General features: G+C 51.6%; 1 protein-coding gene across 2 annotated transcripts in view; it reads left to right on the forward strand.

Annotated features, from left to right (window-relative positions):
- The window catches only part of ADARB2 (adenosine deaminase RNA specific B2 (inactive)), a 416131-nt gene that overhangs the window by 380890 nt on the left and 18238 nt on the right, over window positions 1–17003 (forward strand). For both annotated transcript variants that reach the window (XM_058682030.1, XM_058682031.1), the window contains one exon: window positions 5784–5952. In XM_058682030.1, coding sequence (XP_058538013.1) covers window positions 5784–5952 — 169 coding nt within the window. The remainder of the gene's footprint in view (window positions 1–5783; window positions 5953–17003) is intronic.

Consider the following 17003-nt stretch of genomic DNA (forward strand, 5'->3'; position numbering starts at 1 on the left):
TTTTAAAAAATTTTTTAACGTTTATTTATTTGTGAAAGAGAGACAGAGCACGAGTGGGGCAGGGGCAGAGAGAGAGGGAGACACAGAATCTAAAGCAGGCTCCAGGCTCTGAGCTGTCAGCACAGAGCTCGATGCAGGGCTCAAACTCATGAACTGTGAGATCATGACCTGAGCCAAAGTTGGACACTCAACCACCTAAGCCACCTAGGTGCAGGGGTTATTTAGACCGCAGCCTCTGGCACTTCCTCCCCAGGACCACCGAGGAGGGGCTCTCGGCAAGTCTGGACTCAGACTCCCAGCCAGAGCACACATCACCTCCCTGCACTCTCAGCAAAGCCAGCACTGGCTCCTGACAACCCTGCATGGAAGGGCTTCCCAGGGAACCTGCAGCCATTGCCCAGTGCATGCCTTTGCTTCAGAAGGAGGGCACACAGGGGAGATGTGGGCAACTGGGCCTCTGCTCTCAGGGGCTCTTGCCAGGGAGCCAGTGGGGACAAGTCCCTGCAGGATGTGCAGGCCTGTGGGGCCATCCACTCCCAGAAGTCAGCGCCTCTACCTCCAACAGGTAACCCTGGAGAATCCAGCCCGGCTCCATGTTCCTAAATGGAGCTCTGGAATCACAGCCCCAAAGGTGCATGGACACAGATGTGCTGGGTCCACCCGTGCCCAGGAGCCCCAGCGCTGGAGCTGAGACCTCCCCAGGCCCTCCACACCTTCCCCGCCTGCTGCCCACCACATCCCCGCATTTGTCCTCAGCCTCCTCTGCTCGGCAGGAAGCGACAGGGCTCCAGGCTCTCCTCCCCCACACACACGCACAAGACACGTGCGCACACACAGGGACACCCATGTGAACACACACATCTCGACAGGTGTGTGATGCATCAGGAGCTGTAATCACACCTGAATCACATACTGAGTCTAAGAGAAAGTTCTGGACACAGCTGCTGACATCATTCCCCTTCGTCTAAAGAGTGCAGTATGGCAAGGAAGTTCTGTAGAGAGGTCTGGACAGCCAGTAAGCCAGTGTCACATGCCACAAGGCCCGGCAGAGAACCGAATCTGACCTGGTGTTTCCAAGAACAAGTGCCACAGAGCGATGGTGGCCATCCACCACGATGCCTGGCCCTGTTGTCTCAGGGGCTCTAATGGGTCCATGACTCCCTGACCCTGTCCATGTCTCAGACAACACTGAGCTCTGTGCTGTGAAGCAGCCTCACCTCCCTCAGACGCCTGCAGCTCAAAAAATTCTAAATTCCCCAGTTTTATTTTTTTCCTCAAAAATATTCATCTAGATAGATCGTAATTCTTCCTTCCTGGAGTCTTTAAAAGTGAAATCAAAACCAATCGGTCTGAAATGTTTGCGAGGCATGTTGCCTGCCAGGAGGCGAGCTGTTTCCAAACCCGGCTTTCTCTATCGGGATCACCTGGGGAGTCTCACAAATGTGGCTTCCTGTCGCCACTCTTCCTAAGATTCTGGTGTATTCAGGGTAGAGTGGGGAACTTTTAAAACCTCCCAGTGTTCTGAGAATCTGACATGTTTCCAGCAACAGGACTCAAAATCCCCTAGCGGCCTCCTGCCCAGATTGGGTCTGCATGCAAAAGGGGTCTCCCAGAGTCTCTGCAGGGGCCAGGCTGGCGTGGAGGGCAGGTGGACAAGGCTCTTACCAGTAGGGATGAGCCTATGCTATGACGGTCATTGGTCTTGGCGACCCAGAGCAACTCCATTCATTCCCCAAGGCCAGAGCCACAAGGGTGATGTCATGTCCTGAATGGCTGTGGGCAGAGCTGGGCTGGCCCCAGCTGGCTGTGAGGGGAGCCTCCATAGACAAGATCCAGGGCCCTTCACTGCGGCTGAGCAAGCACCATCCTCCTGACTCACCAACATCATTAATGCAAATGCCTTTCATGGTGCCTCTTTTAAATAACCTGGGAAACTCAGTTCTTACTGCCATTTTCCAAGATTTAACCGCGTAAATTCTCCCCTCCATCTTCCCCCAAATGCTATGACAAAGGGCATGACTGCATCATATCTCACAAGCACGTACTAAATGCCAGTATGTTCTAAGCCTGCTCCATTGGTTGTACCTAGGGGAGTTCAAGAGATTAGACCAAAATCACATACAAAGTCTGGAAGTCTAAAGCACATTCCTGAAAGCCCTATCTTCAGGTTTCTGCCCACTGAGTCACAGACGTGTGCAACATATGACAATATCGGTGCACCATAGAAAAAACACATTCAGATGACCTCATAACTGACCACCATCACGATCACCACTGTGTCACATAAGACAAAGGACACCCACATGACTACATGATGGATGATGCAGACACTATTACAGTAAATACTGGATCTCACCGTAGGTGTACCTTCTGGGATACATACACCTTTTAAAGATGATTTAGAAATTAAAAGTTTATCTGTTGCTTAGAAATACTGTTTTCCATTCCTACTCCTTTCTCCCCCATTTCTGGCTCTCTTTCTGCCAACGGCTTTGCAGCAGCCATGTCTTGCTCTTTAGACACAGCTGTGCTCCCTAGGTGGGCTCCTTCAATTGCCACTGATCTCTGCTTTCTTTCCAGTCTCTCCTAAAAATTAAAAATTCACTTGAAAACCCTGTAAAGCATATGACAATCCTTACTTTATCTTGACATCCATCTTCACAGGTAAGGGCTCGAGATTGATAAATGCCATAATGAAGAGTCTGAGGACTTAGAGTACTAGCAGCAGATTAGAATATTCCTATAGATTTGGGGGTATCAGCATGCACAAGGCAGGCAGGGTCTCAACACTGCACACCCCCAGGGTCTCCCGGGTGCACTACGCCACAGCCCATGCAGATCCAGTCCATGCAGCCTCTGGCTGGACTGCTGTTTTGTTCTGCTTCAAGTGCCAACTTTAGCTCTCTCTCCCCGCTCACAATAAGGCAAGAAAGAACTGGAGGAAGTGGGCTCACCAACACTCAGAGCACCCCCTGCCCCCAGGATGGATCACGCTCATCAGGGAGCATGCTGGGGAAGGCAGCCTGAGACACAGCACTTCCAAAAATAAACACTTTTCAAGAGTGCCTCATGCACCTGGCTCTTCAGGCAAAATTAATCCACCTGAGAACTTTGAGTTAACTCCTACAAACCAATTGCTGACTGAAGCCAGGACTCCCTGTTGTCAGGACATTAACGGACCGTAAAGTCTACTGCATGGAAAGTCAGTTGTGCAGAAGCAGAGGGTAAGAATTTAGAAAAACCTTACAATATATCAGGCAACTTCCAAAGTCTGAAAAAGTACACAACAGTTGGAGCACCGAGAGAATGACAAGGACGCTATAATTAATACAAAGAGACGGGCAGAAAGTACCATATTCCCTGAGAAAATATCCCCATCATAGGGGGATATGACAAGCTCTATGACACTGTGGTAAACTGTGGGAACTGAGGTGTATTGGTCCTCCACTCTCCCAGTGCTGCCTGCCACAGGAAGTCGATGAGATAAGTAAGACCCCACCTGGGCAGTGTAAAGAGTCAGGTCAAAGCAAATGTTTGCTCGAGAGTCTTGAGTCATATGAATGATTTGATGTTCATTTTACCATCGTCACCATTACTGTCATCATCTCTGTCATTATATCATCTTCTACATCATCGTCATCATGTCTCCTCATCACCATTACCGTCGTCACCATCACCCTCATAATCACCACCATTGTCATCATCACCATCATCGACATCACCATCCTGACCACCATTATAATCACCATCATCATCATCACCACCATTATCCTCACATCTATCATCACCACGATCATCACCATTACCATCATCACCATCATCATCATCACCATCGTCACCATCGTCGTCATCACCACTGTCACCATCACCATCATCCTCATCTCCATCATCACTATCACCATCATCACCACCATCATCATCATCACCACCGTTGTCATCATCACCATCATCACTACCATCACCATCAATATCACCATCATCACCATCAACATCACCATCATCACCACTGTCACCATCACCATCACCCTCATCACCACCACCATCACCCTCATCTCCATCATCACTATCACCATCATCACCACCATCATCATCACCACCATTGTCATCATCACCATCATCACTACATCACCATCATCACCACTCACCACCACCATCACCATCATCACCATCTCCATCATCACTATCACCATCATCATCACCATTACCATCATTACCATATCCATCATCATCATCACCATCATCGTCATCATCATGACCACCAGCATCACCATTACCATCATCATCATCACCATCACTGTCATGATGATCATCACTATCACCACCAGAGTCATTGTCATCATCTGATTTCCTAGTGCCATTGAAAGCAACAGAGATTTGTACCCTCACTGTCATCATTGTGGGGCATCCCTGGCTTGCATACCCAGGGCTCAGTCTCTCATCTTGGTTCTTCCTTCTGTGGATGACTTACAGATCAGTCAAAATTGGATCTCATCAAGTACCTCATTGGTGAGGATCAAAAAGCAATCTGAAACCTCTTAAAAGTTTACTTTCTTCAAGGAGTATAGCAATCTTTCTCCCTAAGACATGGGCTTGAGGTACAATGGAAATGTAGTCAAAGAACTTCAGTTCCTACAAACAATGATAAAATAGACTGGAAATTACTTTGAGATCTATAAAAGAAGGTGCCTATATAAATCCACATATTTTTTATTATTTTATGCCTTCAGTAATGATAAATAAGAGAGAAATCCTATTTCCAGGACTTCAAAACTTAAATAGAACATTTTTAAAGGAAGTATCTTTAGTATCCATGCATGTCACCATATGTATGTAAATGCTGGAATAACTGTGCTATATATCATTTGTATGCAAAGCAGTTAACCATTTCCATATCCCAATATAATCCAGACTTAATGTGCAGAACTTTTTTAAAGAAAGACAGGATAAAAACAATCTTCACCTTGTTCATGCTAGTTCTCCAAATAACCATGGACTATGGGGTGTGGCGTAGGTGTGTGTGTCTGTGTGTGTGTGTGTGTGGAGGGGGCTCCAGAAAGGAAAGGAGAATATGAAATGAAGGCATGAGGGACCCACAGGAACCAGTTCATAGGCTCCATCTCATCCTCATAGAGACCCTGGGTGACAATGGACACCCTGTTGTACTGTCCATGCCCTATCTCATCCACCCCCATAGCCCAGGAGGCAGGCACCATGATTCGCCCTAGTTTAAGATGCAATAATTATGTCACAGTGGTCATGAGTAACTTTCCCAGGGTTAAGGAGCTAGGAAATGTGGGGCCTACAGAACACAGCCCTCAGGCCAGATCCCACCCACTTCCTTTCTGTATGGCCCGTGAATGAAGCATGGTTTTCACATTTTTAGATGGCTGAGAAAGGTTAAGAGAGAACTATCTCACAACAAATGAAAGTTATATGGAACTCAAATTTCAGCATCCATAAAGTGGAATGCAGCCACACTCATTCACTGACCTGTCTATGCTGTGGCAGCACAGTGAGTGGCTGGACAGAGGCCAAAAGGCCACAGAGCCTCTGATATTTACTGTCTGGCCCATTATACAAAGTCAGCTGACCTGGTCTAGAGGTGGCACTCTGGAGCCCAGCTCTGCACCAGTCACTGGCCCCCTCCACTGGGACACTTATCTGTGCTTCCCCAGACTAGCAGGTGTCTAGGGGGCCCCCCTCCTCCCACACCACTCCAGGTGGGGATTCACCCTCTGCACAAACAGGGTCCCAGCCTCTCACAGCTGCCTCTTACCTCCCAGTCAACAGCAGTAAGCACATCGTCAGGAAGCTCCGTGGACATCTACGCACCAAGATCGAGTCTGGGGAAGGGACCGTCCCCGTCCGGGGCCCCAGCACCATACAGACATGGGATGGCGTCCTGCTGGGTGAGCAACTGGTCACCATGTCCTGCACAGACAAGATCGCCAGGTAACGGCCCCCTTGCTCACCTCTGCCCAGGTGGCTGCGGCCTGGCGAGGTCTGAGTGAGGGTGGAACAGGGAAGGTGTCCTGGGGGAGCAGGAAGCCTTATCCCTCTGCCTCTCTCACAGGCCACACTCTCAGCTGCATGTGTGTGCCGAAGCGAGGGCCTGGTTGCTGCAGGCTTCGGCCAGCAGGCACTCTCACAGAAACATGGGCTCAGGGCAGCATCACAGTGGTCCAGCTCCACCAGGCTGGCTCACGGAGCCATCGGGAAGCAGACAGAGCTTTCCAGGCCCACCTTTGCTGAGCACAGCCCTGGGAGCCACTCCCCACCCAAGCTGCCAGCCCACCTCACAGACCCCACAGCTCTCCAGAAAGCTGGGCCTTCTTGCCTCCAGCATGTGGGCCCTGCCATCAGATCTCCCTAAAGTGTGACAGACCTTCCAGAAAACGTGTCCACCCATGATGCCAGCTGGGTGGGAGTTCCCCCTCTGTGCCAGGAGAGAGTCTCTTTTTAGATGGAACATCAAAAGTCCCCCCTTGAAGGCTCTAGGCAGGGAGCCAGCAGGAGGAAGAGGGATTTACAAAGGGCATGCAGGTGCCCCTCAAAGGCACCTTGTCCTCAGGGAGAGCCCTCTTGCTCACGACCCCACCACCCTCTTCCTGTGCTCCCAGATGCCATCCCCACAGAGGAGCGTTCCTGTCACTTGGGTTTGGAAACCATCCCAGAGCACCTAGGGATGGCAGGGAGGGAACACTGCAGCAAGAGTTTGCCCCAAGACAGCCGTAAACTGTTCCAGAGCCACCCTGATGGTGACAGTAACAATGAGGTTATTGTTAAGAGTGCATCAAAACATCTCTTGGACACTTGGTTATGTTCATTAATCTGTAATCTGTAAACTAAGTAAAAATAGTGAGTTCTATGTAGATGGGGTCTTGGAGCGAGCCCCACCCCACCCAGCCACATTGCTGTCCCCAAGGTCCTTGGCCTGGAAAGCCCTCGGGTTGGAACTCACCAGAGACAGGAGAGCAAGGTTAAGGGGTGGGGGTAATGTGGAGGCCCAAGGGAAGCCAGACCAGGTGCAAGCAATGGAGGACCACACCTAGAATGTGCCACCACCACGGGGGGACCTGGAGGCAAGATGAGGGTGGCAGGGTGTCCCCACAGGGACCAGGGAAGGTGCACCCTCCCAGGTATGGTTCCCCGGAGGTGGACACCAGTGAGGCAGGACTGTCTGCCCATCGGTTGATCAGATGACACCTAGCACAGGGCTGGGCATGCCCACTGCTCCGCAGGTGTTTGCTGACTGGCCAGACGCCTGCTTTACCAGGAGATGCGGTGTGTCTCCTGGGAGGCCAAGAGAGGAGCTGTTGGGTGAGGCAAGAGCAAGGACAGGGCAGAGCGAGGGGAGGCCACTGTCTGTGGGCCGGGGACCCAGGCCTGCCCCAGGCCACTGCAGGCCCTGCACATGGCGCCCTTGCCTCCTCAGACTTCTCAGGCTGAGTGGCAAAGCCAAATTCTCCTGGGGAATTACCAAATAGCTGCAGGAAAAGTAGGGCCATTTACCTACCTCCCTGGCTGTGACTGTCAGGGCCAGCAGAGGCGACAGGACAGCCTAATGACAATAAATCAAAGCACTGATTTCTGCATCAAACGAACAGCCCAGACTCGTCAAGCAGCTCATCTTCCAGAAGAAAATGTATTCCTCCTTTGTAATAATCTCATCTATTCAAGAAGCAGGAAAAAAGGGGCAATTTTCACTCAACGGAAATCTTCTGGGTGCCTGAAGATCACATTGGGCTTCTAAATTAACTCTCTGACTCCCTGGAAGAATGAAGTGAATTAACACTGCAGAAGTGTGATTTCATGGTCTTTGGGACCTTAAACATCAACCGACAGCAAATCAAACCCGGGATACAGAACGCACAGCAAGGCCGTTGTTCACAGGTGTGTCCACGGCGATGCACCTGCTCCAAAGCCAGGCTCCACTTTTTTTAATAACATCTGGAAAAACAAAAGCCCACTTGCATCCCCGCAAGGGGTTCACATGGTACCCTGGGTACACGTGTGGAGACACTGACCATCACAGCTCTGGGCAGCCTGGAAGGTCAGCTGTCTCTCCCTGAGCTGAGCCAGGAACTAATGGACACAGCCAGGTGGACCCCAGCCCCGCAGGCAGTCCCTCTCCGTGCACTGAGCTCAGGTCCCTACATCTAGTAGCAGGGCCACTGAGGGGCACACAGAGCCCTCCCCTCACTCATTCATCTCTCCAAGCCCTCACCCACCTTCCTACTGCCCCCCAGCCCCATTTTCTCTTCCTCTCTGCCTCCCCCTGTGTCTGTGTCTCCGTGTCTGTCTCTGCCGCCCCCACCAAAAACGCAGGAACTGCTTGCTTCTGCATGGAAGGGCCAAGCTCAGGGCCCATCTCTCCACAGTGAGGTGCAGGTGTGGCTCTTGCTAGACAGTACTTGCTGGTGCCCCTGCACACTGGGCCAGGGATGGAGGCGATGATGAAGGAAGATCATGCGCTGTGGTGCAGCAGTGTCTGCATGGCCCCGCACACAAGTCGAGGGTGTCAGCACCAATGTGTGAGTTATGTCGGCGCACACAGCAGGGTTTGAATGGGAGCACACATTGGCATGTGACTCAAGACCACAAGCGTCTGCAACACACGTGACTTGTGCAGAGGCTTCACAAAGGGACCACCCGGTGATGTACATGTGCGTCTGTTTTCTGTCCTGTACAGAAACGAAATCACGCCTAGGGCTTCAGTAACGTTCCAAATAAGGACTCTTCCTACAGAAACACAGAGAAAGTGTTCCAACTCGGAGAGCTGATGCTGCCATCCTGGCACATTTGAGGTTCTGCATGGAGAGTGTGGGTATGAGCTCGGAGATGTGCAAGTCACGTCCGCCTTTCAGGAGCCTGTGGCTGGGGGAGGACCCACCTGGCTCTCAAATCTGTAAGCGCAACACATCACACGCTGGGCAGGGCCTCCAGGGCCTCCAGGGCCAACGTGGCTGATGAGCTGATGGTTTTCAGGCAACTTTGAACACTGACTGTCAGACTTAGCTGTTAATATGAGTCAGATAACAGCGACTCACAGCTAAATAAGTTATATCAAAAATAAAGGCAGGAAACACTCAAAACTCACAGGCTCCAAATTATTTACTGTTATTTGTGCCCTTTCCACACCCATCGTGTCTGTATATCGGAGGTCCACAAAATGTCAGCTCCTGCACACCTTGTCCCAAATCTGTGCTCACTGGCCTCACACCAGCCCCATGAAATTGGCCACAGGGATGGTACTTACACCATGGAAATTGGCAAAGGTTACAAATCAGTGCCTTTTCTTTTCTGGAGAGCCAGCTGTTAGCAGCACACCAGTGACATCAGAGTCATGCAGGACCTTACCAAGTTATGGACACTAGAAATGACACGTGTGTCCTCTCACTTGGGAGGACGTGAACACATCAGGACAGGAATCTAAACAGGTGCGTGTGTGCAGGCGGGAGACACAGGCCTGTCCCATCCCGTCTGGGACCCCAGTCCCAATGCTGCCCCTCATCACTCCTCTGGGGGCCAGAGCCTGCCTCCCTGGTGCCCCCTCTCATCCTCCCTCTGCTTCCCTAACCCCGTCTCCCTCTCATTCATTCCCACATCTGCTGGCCTGACCCTGGCTGCGCTGTCATCACACAGCTCATCCTTCTCACCAAGCAAACAAACCCCCCGCCAGCGCGGACACACTGCCTTCCTAACGCAGGCATCCTGGGAGAACCGTCCACAATCAGCCCCAGCCGGAGGCATCTGGCTTCAGTCTGCACCACGTGGGCGAGGTCGTCCCCACGGAGGCTGACAAGGGCACCACCCTCCCGTCCCTCATGTCACTAATGGGTCCCATGGGGCTGCCTGCTCTCCCTACCCTGGTCCACGCACCCCTTGAGCACTACATCACATTCACACTTGCAAGAGAAACAGAGAAGTGGACAGGTATAGGAGAAAGGGTGACAGAGGCAGTCCTGGCGTCTGAACCCCAGAGCCTGTGTGTGGGACGTTGTGAGGCAGACAGACCGGGAGCAGACGACCCGGCCAGCAGGGGTTGCCGAGGACAGTCATCAGTGAACACGCGGAAGCTCCTGGCTGTTGCTGCGGGAGAACAGCAGGAAAGACAGAGCCGTCTCGGACTTTCCAGCCACCCCCCCCCCCATCTGATGAGGCGCCAAACCCTGAAGTTCTGTGCCTTCACGCGGCACAAACAGGTGCCTCCCATTGGCGGTCGGGAAATACTGCACCAACGTGACCTGTCTATGCCCAGAGCAGCCACAACGTCCAACGTGAAAAGTGTGGCTCAGGGGGCCCAATGGGAACCAGAAGCTAAGGGCCTGCTTCCTTCCAATGGCCCAGACGGCCTGTCAAATGCAGGGCTCCAGCCTCCGCTGACCCCTCACGCTGCCCACCGGCTGCCAACACTAACGGTTATTTGTGCTGCCCAGAGACTGTCAGGAAGGGTCACAGACAAGTAAGTCTAACTGCTGACTGTCATCCCAAGGGTGTGACCCCAAAGCTGCTTGGACCCACAAGCTGTGTCCACACAGTAGTTCAGAAGTTTCTCCAATCGCAGGTGGAGTTGTAGTCGAGCAGCCATGAAACAGAAATAGTCGGCTGACTTAACCACCTATCACATGTGACTTTTCTGTATTTAGATAAAAATAAATGAATAAAATTGTACTCTTAATTAAGGTAGAGAAAGTGCATCCACCAGACAGATTTGCAAATCCCTTGATATCCATGTGTAATGAACAGGGAGCCAATGTCTAAAGACCTAAACAACCAGCACAGCAACATTAGTTCTCTCCTCCCAGAGATCAAAACCAATACACAGGGGTCACTTCTGGATCAATGCCATGTAAGCAATGTAAATTAAAGCACCATACATACCCTGAGTACGATTTCGTGACTAACAATTGACGTCATTTTACAACGTCAGCGGTAAGAGTGTAAACACGGATTTACAGCACAACATGTTATAGAAAGCTTGAAATTTTTACAGTGGTTTAAAATGAGCCATAAGATATTGTGAACACATTTCCTGGATTCCAGCCATTGGATAAGTGCTCACACTGCCTGTGTATTCTCTACGGCTTCCAGTTGGTCTTTTGTGTCCTCTGGCCTTGCCTGAAGACCACCCCCCACCTCACCCTGCCACAGCCCTGCAGCAGCAGCCACATCCTGGGCGAGCAAGATGACCGAGTGCCCCTGTTCCCCACGAGGACAAGAGCCTCACTACAGAGAAGGTCAATCCCCCCAAGGCCAGCAATATGACTCTCTTCCACAAGCCCTCTAGGATTCTCTGGAAATCACATAACTAATTCTGCCCATTACAAGAGGGGCTCAGCCCTCCTCAGAGATGGGAGCTCCTGTGTACATCCCTCTGTCCACAGGCAACTTTTCTACCCTTCAAGACGATTCAGGGCTCACTCGGCCTGGTCCCCCATCGACCTGAAACACCACCACCACCACCACCCCCCAAGGATCTGAGGCTCAGTGACAGGCAGAACCCTGCCTATGTCACCTGGAGATCCCCCACCCGCCTCTGAGCAGCAAGAACAACGCTGGTTATACATCAGTACTTGTTGGCCTCAAAGGACCATTTTTCACCTGGGAAGAGTCTTGTCTCATGGAAGTGGCCTGTTTTATGCCTCGTCCCCCCAGCAGATGCTACATATAAGGGAGTGAGTAGAAATCATGTGCACTCCTGGGCCCCCCGCCGGGGTTGTGGAACACACAGAGTGTGGCAGGTGCCCACGGATGTAATGCTCATGTAGCCATCTCGAGACAGAAAGGGGCTGTGGACGGTGCTGCTGGCTCACCGAGACTGCCCAGCAGCAATGAACCGAGTCCAGCCCTGTGAGGGGACGATGGGCTCAGAAGCACAGACTTCCTACCACTAGATGTGCAGGCTGGGGTCCCCTCCCTGTCGATTGCCCTGCGCTGCAGAGGGGAGAGCATGGGAGGGTGGCCAGCGCCTGGCCAGGAGCCAGGTGGCCTGTGCCCAGCGAGGTTTCCTGCATCTCAGGGGCAGGGGTGTCACAGCCAGGAGGGCAGGGCTTCTGTGGCCTGGGACAGTGGAGGGGCGGCACCCAGCCACGCCTGTAGAGTGAAACCACACAAGCTGAGCAGCTGGCAAGGCTCTGGGCCCAGGATGCAGAGAGAGTGGACAAAGGCTACAGCTACAGATGCAAACCTCATACGGTTTCTCTCAGTAAGTCCAGTGCTCAAGCAACCGTCCAAGGTGAAACAGGGCAGCTGCTGGTATGGTGATGTCATTCCATTAAACTCCTGTCCAAAGGCAGGGGACCCGAGACCTGAGAAGCGTGTGTGCCCGAGTTAACACAGCTAACCACATCTCCTCTCCTGAAGGCTTCATTCTGGACACAGGTGGGTCCCTTGCCTGATGGAGCTCATGCTCAGCTCCTTCTGGAAGTAAGGCCTGGGGTATCCTACGCAGTGGTGGGAGGCACCTGATGGACCCCTACCCCAAGCCCAAAAGACAAACACTGCAAATCAGAGTATTGCTGCCCTTTTGATGGGAAAAGACACCCCAGAACCTTGAAATATGGAGATACAGACTAATTTTTTTCCCTTAAAACATAATTTTGACATTGAACATGCACAAAACGAAAGGTGGTTTCTTTTGCTGGGAACAAAGTCATCAGAATCCCTAGGAAAATTCTTGGGTCATCAAAGTCTTTTGAAAATGAAATAATTTCTTCTTTGTAGATTCTGTAGAAATGGCATAAATGCTATCTTGACGATAAAAGTGGTCCCAGTGCTCCAGACCGGGGGCGGGGGGGGGGGGGGGGGTCAATCCCGTGTGGATGACCTGGCTTTGCACGGAAAACCAAACCAAACCACAAAGTTCCCGGCTGGAGGTGGCCCCCAGATGGGGGCAACTGAGCAGAATCAAGACCAAGCAGTCACACCCCCTACTTCCGAGGAAGAGCTCAGAGCAAGCCCAACCACGCGGAGAGGCTTCCCCTCCATGACAAAGTCAAACCCAGTGAAGAGATAGGAGAACAAGGTGGAAAGCAGAGAAGAAACCACTGGTGATACCCCAGCAGACCCAGAAGACAGCCGCAAGCTTCTGCTCTGTTACCCAGAGCCTCCTGCCTCTGCTCACAGTTCCTGCTGTGCACAGGTGGACAGACGGCCATCCCTTATCCCGTGTGCAGGCCTGGCTGTGGCAGATGGCTGGCCATCCCTTATCCACCCTGTGCTCATGGCGCCCTGCAGTCTGTCTCAGAGCAATCCATCCATCAGCATGCTCCCGTCGCTGGTCATCTGGGATTCTCCCACCTGACTGCTACTGGGAAGAATGTTTCCCCTAATGTCTGCACACAAAAGTTTTTTCCCAAATCTCCAAGTATGTATTCAGATATACTCCCCTCCGTGGGTCATAGACCCCACCATGGCAGAGGGGAAACAGAAGGTTCTCATAAACGAGACAGGCTGGGACCTCCGGGTGGGCCACGGCAGGTGCACTGGGCTGGATGGTAACCTCCAAAAAGATATTCCATGTCCTCACACCCAGAATCTGCAAATGTGCCCTTACAGGATGGGACTCAGGTGTCCTCACACCCGGAACCTGTGAATGTGCCCTTACAGGATGGGACTCAGGCAAGCATGAGAGGAGGAACTTACCCTGGGTTATTCAGGCTGGTTCTAGATCCTCATAAGAGACAGGCAAAGGGAGCTGGGGACAAGGAGAGGGCACACAGAGGAAAATTCCATGTGGGGGTGGACACAGAGGCTGGAGTGATATGTCCACGAGCTGAGAACACCAAGGATGACCAGAAGCCAGCAGAAGATCCGAGAAAGGCCTGGCACAGACTCTCTCAGAGCCTCTGGAGGCTGCACAGCCCTGCCCACACCTTGACTTCAGTGTTCTGGCCTCTGGGACTGTAAGAAACCCCCCGGTTTGTGGTGTGTGCCACAGGGCCCCAGAAGACCAGAACAACAGGTAAGAGGCATTACTCACTCAGACCAACTCATTTGCTCCTTGGAAATTATGGAACCAGAGAAAGTCATAGTAAAGTCAATTCCCAAAATGCACCCTTCAAGATCGCCATGGTAAAGCCTGGGTGTAACTGCGGGAAATGAGTCGTTTCACTGGGTCAATGAAAGCTGACCTTCAAAACCACAAGTTGACGTTGCGTAGCAGCACAGCAAAGAGCAGTGCAACTTCCCTTCAAAAAGATCGAACAGCAAACACTGCACGTCCGCGAGACGGGAGAGACAGACGGCACCAATGCCACTGCCATGGTGCACTGTCCTGAATGCAGGGTCTGCTCGTCCGCCATCTACAGCCTCGCCAACAGGCAAACGCCCACCTCCCAGAAGGATAGGCAAACCTAAAGCCATGCTTTTTGCCTTTGCCTCTGAGAATCCAAAGTTAGCGGCACATAAAAATCTAAATCTTCTGGAACTAATGTTCCTTTAGATATGGTTTCTAATTTTAAGTACCTGAGCTTGATTATTGATCACAATGTGTCTTTAAATGAACAGATTAAAACTTTCTCCATAAAAATGAACTGTAAAAAATTATAGCTGTTCTCTGGGGAGTGAGGCACTGTCTGACTTCTAAACTTAGATTCCAGATGTGAAGAATGCTTTCTCTGTGTGCCATGCCACCCTCCCCACCTCCCCACCCCAGCCCCCCATCTATGGCTGCGTCCCCCTGCCTCCCCGTCCCAGCACCCCCCCTTCCCACCCCAGCCCCCCATCTATGGCTGTGCTCCACCCCCGCCTCCCATCTATGGCGTTCGTCTTGTTGAAGTCTCACCAGCCTCACCAGCTCTGCAGAAATCAACTGGAGGTGTTGGTCATTTTCCAGTCTCGAATACAGGTCCTTGTAAAACAGGTGCTTCCTAGATACCCAACCCCAGAATGCTTGCAGCCTGGTTTAACAATCCTCTTGCACCTCCTGTACCAGAGATTGTGTGATAACCTTACTATAGCTTCTGCACCAGTCTTACCTAATCTCTAGTGATAAATTCAATAGTATGGATCCAACAGAGAAGTAGGAGCAACAGTCAGGGACACTGTGTGTCTGCTGCCTCCACTGCTTTTGCAACAACAGCTAAGGCAGGCACACATGTGAGTATCAATCCACCATCCACAGCCATCCACCCCAGGATGCTGAAAAGGGCTGAGGAACTCGGTTTCTGCAAAACAAGCTAGAGACCTGGCTGGCCCACAGGAGACAATACCAAGAGCATGTTGGCAATGTGGCAGTACAGGCCAGACCACAGACATCTCATGAATAGTACAGATGTTGGCTGGACGTGCTGGGGGTCCTGGTGATGGGGCTGAGAGAAGGACACTGGGCCCAGGGAATTGAGAAGCAACAGCCTTGAGCACAGGTCTGTGCAGAAAGAGCCTGTGTGGCACACACAGTGTTGGAAGCTTCTTCACCTTACAGTTTTCATCTTCACAAAAGAAACAAAAGATATTCCCTAGAGTAAGTAACATGTGACGTTTGTCCCCCAGGAGCCAAGGGGCCAAATGCAGCCCCTGTAAGGGGGGTCATGGAGTCCAGCTCTGAGAGTCAGCCAGAGCCCCAGCACAGAGCCCACGTTCGGCACTAGAAACCCCACACACCCTAGAGACCGTTGCCCCCCATATGCAGGACTTGTCAGGACCAAGAATGGAACGACCTAGTCACAGAGCTGCTGTCTGTCTGGTGAAAGCGTTCACAGTGTACCAGTGTGTCAGGGGCAAATGGAGCCAGAAATGTCATGTCGAGAGGGAGGACACTTCCCAGGTAGGTTTCAGAGCACAGAAACAAGACACCATGTGAAGCAGAATTTCTTCCAGCTGAAAACACACAGAAGCGGCACATCGTCCTGACCCCAACCTGACCTCCAGGGCACCTGTGTCCCCTTACGTCTGCAGTCAGAGCCCACATCCACTGCACACGGTCCTGCACTGTCCGGGCTACCCTGGTCGCCATGACATAACCAGACTTCCTGAGGGGTTACTGGGAGCAAGGTCACCTGGGAAAATGCAGTGGATTGCACAAGGCTTGTCCAATATCTGTAACAACCACCCCCAAACCTAGTGGCCTCAAACGAGTCATTTGTTCTGTGTGCAGACCTTCAATGTGGGGGACGGGGGCTCAAGAGGATGTCTCATTTGGGCTCCATGGGGTCAGCCAGGGCAGCTCCCTGGGGCCAGAGGGCCCCCTTTAGATGGCACGCTCACATGGCTGGCCAGCTGGTGTTGATGATCCGCTAGGAGCTCAGCCAGACTGTGGGCTGAGACCGGGTTCCCCTTCATGGACTCTTGGGCCGGGATCCATAAGGAGATGGTCTTGAATCCATTTTGAGTTGATTTGGGGGTATGGTGTCAGGAAGTGGTCTGGTTTCATTCTTCTGCATGTAGCTCTCCAGTGTTTCCAGCACATTTATTAGAGACTGTTCTTGCTCCGTTGTGTATTCTTAGACCCTTTGTTGTAAATGAATTGACTGTATAAGCATGGGTTTATTTCTGGGCTCTCTATCCTGTTCCATTGATCTGTGTGCCTATTTTTATGCCAAGTAAGTGTATGTCTCTGATGGTACTTGAAGACGGTACCATGGACCTCACTGTAATTTTGCAGAGTTACATCTCCCCACAGGGCCACATCAAGGTGGCAAAAACAGTAGGCAAGGACCCCAACTGTCCACAGTATGTAACAGTCATCACCATCCTGTCTCATGTGCCAGGCGCACACCAGCGGTGACCACCTGAGCCAGGGCTCAGAGGGCTCACCCCTGCGACTGTTTCCACTGGTCCTTAGAAGCCACAACTTGAACTGAACATGGAGATGGCATCTCCTGGTGAAAGAAATGCAGCTTTTCCCAAGGCGCTGCCTCCACTTATCTCTGGTATTTCCGTATTCCGTGATTGACAAACAGACAAAGATATTTATTGAGGGATTATCTATACTGAAAACCATACAAGGGATTTTTTTTCTCTGTCAACATTGCAGAAATATCAGCTGTTTGAACAAAAGG

This window comes from Neofelis nebulosa, chromosome 8, assembly GCF_028018385.1.
Source record: "Neofelis nebulosa isolate mNeoNeb1 chromosome 8, mNeoNeb1.pri, whole genome shotgun sequence".
Lineage (NCBI taxonomy): Eukaryota > Metazoa > Chordata > Mammalia > Carnivora > Felidae > Neofelis > Neofelis nebulosa.